The 7,114-nt window shown below is 44.6% G+C and overlaps 1 protein-coding gene across 1 annotated transcript in view; it reads right to left on the bottom strand.

Annotated features, from left to right (window-relative positions):
- Positions 1–6,458, bottom strand: part of LOC128354827 (plexin-B2-like) — a gene marked incomplete at its 3' end in the record, with an annotated part of 12,829 nt that extends 6,371 nt beyond the window's left edge. The window contains exons 1-4 of the mRNA XM_053314977.1: positions 6,231–6,458; positions 4,814–4,995; positions 2,574–2,640; positions 1,166–1,312 (exon numbers count right to left, since the gene is read on the bottom strand). Of these exons, the coding sequence (XP_053170952.1) occupies positions 1,166–1,312; positions 2,574–2,640; positions 4,814–4,995; positions 6,231–6,458 (624 nt within the window). The remainder of the gene's footprint in view (positions 1–1,165; positions 1,313–2,573; positions 2,641–4,813; positions 4,996–6,230) is intronic.
- Positions 6,459–7,114: the final 656 nt, after the last annotated feature.

Here is a 7,114-nt window from a genome sequence, read left to right as displayed (position 1 = left end):
CTGTAGGACAAAGTGATGGCTCATAAATCTTTAACTAGTTGTTTTAATTAAAGATAAAGGTATACATTTACAAATTCAGCTTCAATGACAAAACATGTCGACACACAACATTTAAAACATTTATGGAGATATGTGTCATTTTAGTGAAGACCATCCCATAAAACATTTTCAAATCACACAACCATTAAATTGAAGGTGGCATAATTGTGGATTCTGTAAACTCGGAGCGATTTTAGACTTTTTTTTTTTGATTTTCTAACACCCCTAAATTTGATCTCAGCACCCCTAAAAATAAATGATAAACCCTCCATAGTCTCTAAATATTGTGTGGGAAACACTGAATGATTATTGGGGGGGGGGTTAAAACACTTGCAGGGCATTGAATGTCAAATTCTCATTAGGAGCTGAGCCCCTCTAAAGGTCTGATCCTAGTCCTACAATCACCCTGTTGTAAACCAACAGTCATACTGCATATCTATGAATCACTATGGGTCAAAGTCACAAGAGCAAAAACTTTTCTTTAAATGACCCAAAGAAGACCAAACTTTTAAGTACCCATGTGTAAAAGGCTGTGCCCCTGTGCAGCATTCGCTAAATTCTCTCATTTCCGACGCTGTCCTTTTCACGTGAACGCATCATGCGCAATGCCTCGTCCTACACGAAGAGTGAGACAGATGACAGCACAACGTCTAATGGACATTTCTTTTAGAGTTTGTTGTGTTGTGTTAGAGTTTATATGTCGCTATGAGAGCTAGCTGCCAGGTGTAACAGGCTGCATGAATGTTAAGTTATTGTATCATGCTGGTTAATGATTCTGTACGATACTCTTTGCTTTAAAAAAACATTCGGCCAACATTTTTTACTCAGTAACGGATGTGATTTAAAGTGTAGCGAAGTACAATACTTCACACAAAACATACTTAAGTAAAAGTAAAAGTACAGATTTTTAAAACTACTTTAAAAAGTACAAGTACACAAAAAAGCTACTCAATTACAGTAACGTGAGTAAATGTAATTCGTTACTTTCCACCTCTGCAAAAAGTAAAAAAGCCTACTACAGGCAATACTTTGAATGTTAAAAAAAAGAAGAAAAAACAAAGAAATTGTGGTCTTCATGAATGCCCCTTGTTTAAACTCAGAGTAGAGTTGGTGTGTTTTTACTAACCAGGACGGAGTATTCCACGTCGTCTCCCAGCAGTCCCGTATCGTTCAGAGTGTATTTGGCTTTCTTCATCTTAGCGTCCACCGGTCCTTTCTCCACCTGATGCTTCAAAGCTTTGAACAGTTTGTATAAAGGTTCTCCTGCTGTGTCCTAAAACAAGAACACAAACCAAAAACCTTTAAATGAACCCTAACCCCTCGGTGGTCGAGTGTCGAGCTGATACTGTAGTTGACTCCATTTTTTTGGTTCTGAGCTTTGACGGCTGCTGGAGACTAAACATCCTTCAGGATAGTAATAAAGTTGAAGCTCAAGTGGAAAACATTAAGGTGATGCATGTACTGATTTAAATTTAGCCTTTTTCTTAACTCTCCTGTTGTCAAGGAAGGTAGGAAGGAAGGAAAGGAGGGAAGGAAGGAAGGAAGAAGGAAGGAAGAATGGAAGAAATAAGGAAATAAGGAAGGAAGGCAGGAGGGAGGGAGGGAGGGAGGGAGGGAGAAAGGAAAAGAGGAAGGAGGGAGGAAATAAAGAAGGAAGGAAGGAAGGTAGGAGGGAGGGAGGGAGGGAGAAAGGAAAAGAGGAAGGGAGGAAGGAAGGGAGGAAGGAAAGAAAGAGAGAAGGAGGGAGGGAGGAAAGAAGGAAGGGAGGAAAGAGAGAGGAAGGAAAGAAAGAGAAAAGGAGGGAGGAAGGAAGGACAGAAGGAAGGAAGAAAGAGGGATCGAGGAAGAAAATGAGGAAGGGAGGAAAAAGCAAGGAAAGGAAGGAAGGAAGGAAAGGAGGAAGGAAGGAAAGAAGGAAGGAAAGGAGGGAAGGAAGGAAGGATGGAAGAAATAAGGAAATAAGGAAGGAAGGTAGGAGGGAAGGAGAAAGGAAAAGAGGAAGGAAGGAAGGAAGGACAGAGGAAAGAAGGAAGGGAGGAAGGAGGGAGGGAGGAAGGACAGAAGGAAGGGAGGAAAGAGAGAGGAAGGAAAGAAAGAGAAGGAGGGAGGGAGGAATGAAGGAAGGACAGAAGGAAGGGAGGAAAGAGAGAGGAAGGAAAGAAAGAGAGAAGGAGGGAGGCAGGAAAGAAAGGAAGGAAGGAAAGGAGGAAGGAAGGAAGGAAGGAAAGGAATAAGGAGGGAGGGAGGAAAGGAGGAAGGAAGGAAGGAAGGAAGGAAGGAAGTATAACTATGTACAAACTTCACAAAAAAAAAAAAAGCCCAAAACTCAACACACAACAGAGAGAGGAAAAAAAAAACCTCCACCAGACACTGAGGTTTCAACACAGAGCAAAATATTTTGGAGTCAATTATAACCGACAGGGACAGACGGGGACTAGAGCTGAAGCCGAGCAGATCGAAAAAGGAAAAAAAAAAAAAAAGGAAAATGGAAGAAAGAGGACAAACAACAGAATAGGTGAAAGAATGTGTGTTACCCTGAGGAACTGATAGAGACAGATGGACATCCAATTACAGAGCATCCTTTCCACCACCGTCTCCGACCTGGAAACACAAACACAAGACAACAAAAAACACACATTATGACTCGAGCTGAAGTACAGAAGCCTGGAGAGGAAGTTCTCAGGTCATATTTAAAGGTGGTTTATTTGTAATCATGGTATAAAATAAATACCGCCTTAAAAAAACTAATTCTTCAAACTTGCTTTTATACTTTGAACTTTCTACATCAGAGGAGTCAAACTCAGCTTCATTCAACGGCCACAAACAGACCAATTTGATCTGATGTGGGCCGGATCATTAAAAAGATGGAAGGAAGGATTGAAGGAAGGAAGAGAGGATAGGATGAAAAGATGGAAGGAAGAAAGGTAGGATCAAAGGAAGGAAGGATAGGATGAAAAGATCGAAGGAAGAAAGGAAAGATGCAAGGATGGAAGGAAGAGGAGAGAAGACAGTAAGGTAAGATGAAAGAAAGGAAGGAAGGAAGGAAGGAAGGATTGAAGAAAGGAAGGAAGGAAGGATTGAAGAAAGGAAGGAAGAAAGGTAGGATCGAAGGAGGTAAGGTAAGATGAAAGAAAGAAAGGAAGGAAAGATTGAAGGAAGGGAGGGAGGAAGGACAGATGGAAGTAAGGAAGGAAGAAAGGTAGGATCGAAGGAAGGAAAGAAAGATGGAAGGAAGGAAGGAAAGACAAATGGAAGTAAGGAAGAGAAGACAGGATGAAAAGATGGAAGGAAGAAAGGGAGGATCGAAGGATGGAAAGAAAGATGGAAGGAAGGAATGAAGGAAAGATTGAAGAAAGGAAGAAAGGTAGGATCGAAGGAAGGAAGGAAGGATGAAAAGATGGAAGGAAGAAAGGGAGAATCGAAGAAAGGAAGGAAGGAAGGAAAGACAGATGGAAGGAAGGAAAAAAGGGAGGATCGAAGGAAGGAAGGAAGGATGCAAGGATGGAAGGAAGGAAGAGAAGACAGGATGAAAAGATGGAAGGAAGAAAGGGAGGATCGAAGGAAGGGAGGAAGGAAGGAAAGATGCAAGGATGGAAGGAAGAGAGGATAGGATGAAAAGATCGAAGGAAGGAAGGAAAGATGCAAGGATGGAAGGAAGAGGAGAGAAGACAGTAAGGTAAGATGAAAGAAAGAAAGGAAGGAAAGACTGAAGGAAGGGAGGGAGGAAGGACAGATGGAAGTAAGGTAGGATCGAAGGAAGGATTGAAGGAAGGAAGAAAGGGAGGATCGAAGGAAGGAAGGAAGGATGAAAAGATGGAAGGAAGAAAGGGAGGATCGAAGGAAGGATGAAAAGATGGAAGGAAGAAAGGTAGGATCAAAGGAAGGAAGGACGGATGAAAAGATGGAAGGAAGAAAGGGAGGATCGAAGGAAAGACAGATGGAAGGAAGGAAGAAAGGGAGGATCGAAGGAAGGAAGGAAGGAAGGAAGGAAGGAAGGAAGAGAGGATAGGATGAAAAGATCGAAGGAAGAAAGGAAAGATGCAAGGATGGAAGGAAGAGGAGAGAAGACAGTAAGGTAAGATGAAAGAAAGAAAGGAAGGAAGGAAGGAAAGACTGAAGGAAGGGAGGGAGGAAGGACAGATGGAAGTAAGGTAGGAAGAAAGGTAGGATCGAAGGAAGGAAGGATTGAAGAAAGGAAGAAAGGTAGGATCGAAGGAAGGAAGGATTGAAGAAAGGAAGAAAGGTAGGATTGAAGGAAGGAAGGAAGGATGAAAAGATGGAAGGAAGGAAGAAAAGGAGGATCGAAGGAAGGGAGGAAGGAAGGAAAGATACAAGGATGGAAGGAAGAGGAGAGAAGACAGTAAGGTAAGATGAAAGAAAGGAAGGAAGGAAAGATGGAAGGAAGGAAGGATGAAAAGATGGAAGGAAGAAAGGGAGGATTGAAGGAAAGAAGGAAGGAAAGACGAATGGAAGGAAGGAAGAGAAGACAGGATGAAAAGATGGAAGGAAGGAAGAGAGGAAGGAAGGAAAGATGCAAGGATAGAAGGAAGAGGAGAGAAGACAGTAAGGAAAGATGAAAGAAAGGAAGGAAAGAAAGGTAGGAAGGAAGGAAGGAAGGAAGGATCGACGTAAGGAAGGAGTGAAAGACAGATGGAAGGAAAAGAAGACAGGAAGGAAAGTGGGCCGGATTAGACTCCTCGGCGGCCCGGTTCTGTCCCGCGGGCCTCATGTTGGACTCCCCTGTTCTACATTATGAACACTGTTATCTCCTCACCTCCTCAGCATGAGTTTGGGGTTTTTGTTCTGCACGTGTTCGTCCATCAGCTCGAGCAGCAGCGTCCTCGTGATGTCGGTGTAATACTCCAGCTTGCCGTGCAGCGCCACCGTCAGCAAGGAGGCGAAATAACCACGAGCACGGGCGTTGAAGTCCGGACGACTCTCCAACGTGTGGATGAACTAGAGATGCAGAAGATGTACAAAAAATATATAAAGAGAGGTATTAAAAGGAAGTTAAGTCTGTGTAAAGTAAGAATAAATATGTGTTCTGAGTTTGACATACCACAGAAAAGTGTGTTGTTAACCACCCTGCCAAATTTGGATGATTAAAAAAAAATCGCCAAATATATGAAATTAGGCTTCAAAGTTGTGTAAAACTCAGCCTCTCTCTCTGCTCCCAAATGCTGAAGCCCCGCCCCCTACCAAGTGTCACCTGTCAATCAAAGTCACCACCTCTACCAGAAACATGGACGCTAACGTCTGAGAGCTTTCTGCTGCTAACTCAGCTGCTAGCTCGGCGGCTAACTCGGCTGTTAGCTCGGCGGCTAACTCGGCGGCTAGCTCAGCGGCTAACTTGGCTAACTGTAGACTGTAGTAGTAGTAGTAGTGTGTGCTGAATGTATTTATACCTCTACAGCAGCAGGGGCGGGTTTATGCTAATCACATTTTACACAGATTTTAGTAATACATTTACCATAGACCTATTTAACCCTCCTGTTGTCCTCGAGTCAAGGAAGGAAGGAAGGAAGGAAGGAAGAAGGAAAGGAAGGAAGGGACAAAGAAGGAAGGAAATGAGGAAGTAAGAAAGAAGGAAGGAAATGAGGAAGGAAGGAAGGGAGGAAGGAAGGAAGGAAAGGGGAAGGTAGGCGGGAGGAAAGAAAGAGAGAAGGAGGGAGGGAAGGAAGGAAGGACAGAAGGAAGGAAGGAAAGGAAGGAGGGAAGGAAAGAGGGAGGGAAGGAAAGAAGGAGGGAAGGAAAGAAGGAGGGAGGGAAGGAAGGAAGGAAGGAAGGAAGGAAGGAAGGAAGGAAGGAAGGAAGGAAGGAAGGAAGGAAGGAAAGGGGAAGGTAGGCGGGAGGAAAGAAAGAGAGAAGGAGGGAGGGAAAGAAGGAAGGAAAGGAAGGAGGGAGAGAGGAAGGAAGGAAGGGAGGAAGGTAGGGGGGAGGAAAGAAAGAGAGAAGGAGGGAGGGAAGGAAAGAAGGAGGGAGGGAGGGAAGGAAAGAAGGAGGGAGGGAGGGAGGAAGGAAGGAAGGAAGGAAGGAAGGAAGGAAGGAACAATCAAAACAGACGACAGGTAAGACGAGCACCAAAAAAAAGAAGAGGAAGAGAGAGAGGAACTTAGCTCCGACACTCACGTTGATGAGGAAGGAAGGAAGGACAGAAGGAAGGAAGGGAGGAAGGAAGCTCTGACACTCACGTTGATGAGGAAGGTTTTACTGTTCAGCAGGTTGGAGAACTGGTTGAGCGCCTGAGCCACGATGGCCTTGCGAGCTTCGGGGATTTGTATTTTCCCGGTGATCATGGCGTTGTTGGCGGCGCCGTCCTTGGAGGGCAGGAAGAAGTTACGGTCGGTGTAGGTCTTATAGTCGAGGAAGGGGATACGGGCTTCGCTCAGGTCGTTGGTGTGGTCTTCCATTTCAATCATCAGGTCTGACAAAAGGAGAGAAACGGAGTTATATATATATATTTATTCAGTTTGTGTGTTTTATGGATTTCTAGAGCAGGCGTGTCAAACTCATATTCATTCAAGGGCCACATAAAGCCCAATTTGAACTCATGTGGGCCGGATCACTGAAAGGAAGGAAGGCAGGAAGGAAGGAAGGAAGGAAGGAAGGAAGGAAGGAAGGAAGGAAGGAAGGAAGGCAGGCAGGCAGGCAGGCAGGCAGGAAGGAAGGAAGGAAGGACCAAGAAGGAGAAGAAGAAAGAGAATACAGGAACGAAAGCTGGAAGGAAGGAAGAAAAGGGAGCAAGGAAAGGACAAGAAGGAAGGAAAAGAAGGAAGGAATGAGGAAAGGTAAGACAGATTGAAGGAAAGAAGGAAGGAAAAGAACGAAGAAGGAAACTGGGCCGGATTGGACCTCTCGACGGGCCGGTTCTTTCTCCCTCCGTCCTTCCTTCCTTTTTTCCTTTCTCCTTCTTTCCTTCGTTCTTCTTTCTCCCTCCGTCCTTCCTTCCTTCTTTCCCTTCCTCCCTCCCTCCCTCCTTTCCTTCCTTCCCTCCCTTCCTCCCTCCTTTCCTTCCTTCCCTCCCTCCCTCTTTCTTTCCCTCCTTCCTTTCCTTCCTTCCCTCCCTTTCTCCCTC

The sequence above is a fragment of the Scomber japonicus genome, unplaced genomic scaffold, assembly GCF_027409825.1.
Source record: "Scomber japonicus isolate fScoJap1 unplaced genomic scaffold, fScoJap1.pri scaffold_666, whole genome shotgun sequence".
NCBI lineage: Eukaryota > Metazoa > Chordata > Actinopteri > Scombriformes > Scombridae > Scomber > Scomber japonicus.
This window is presented reverse-complemented; position numbering and strand designations above follow the sequence as displayed.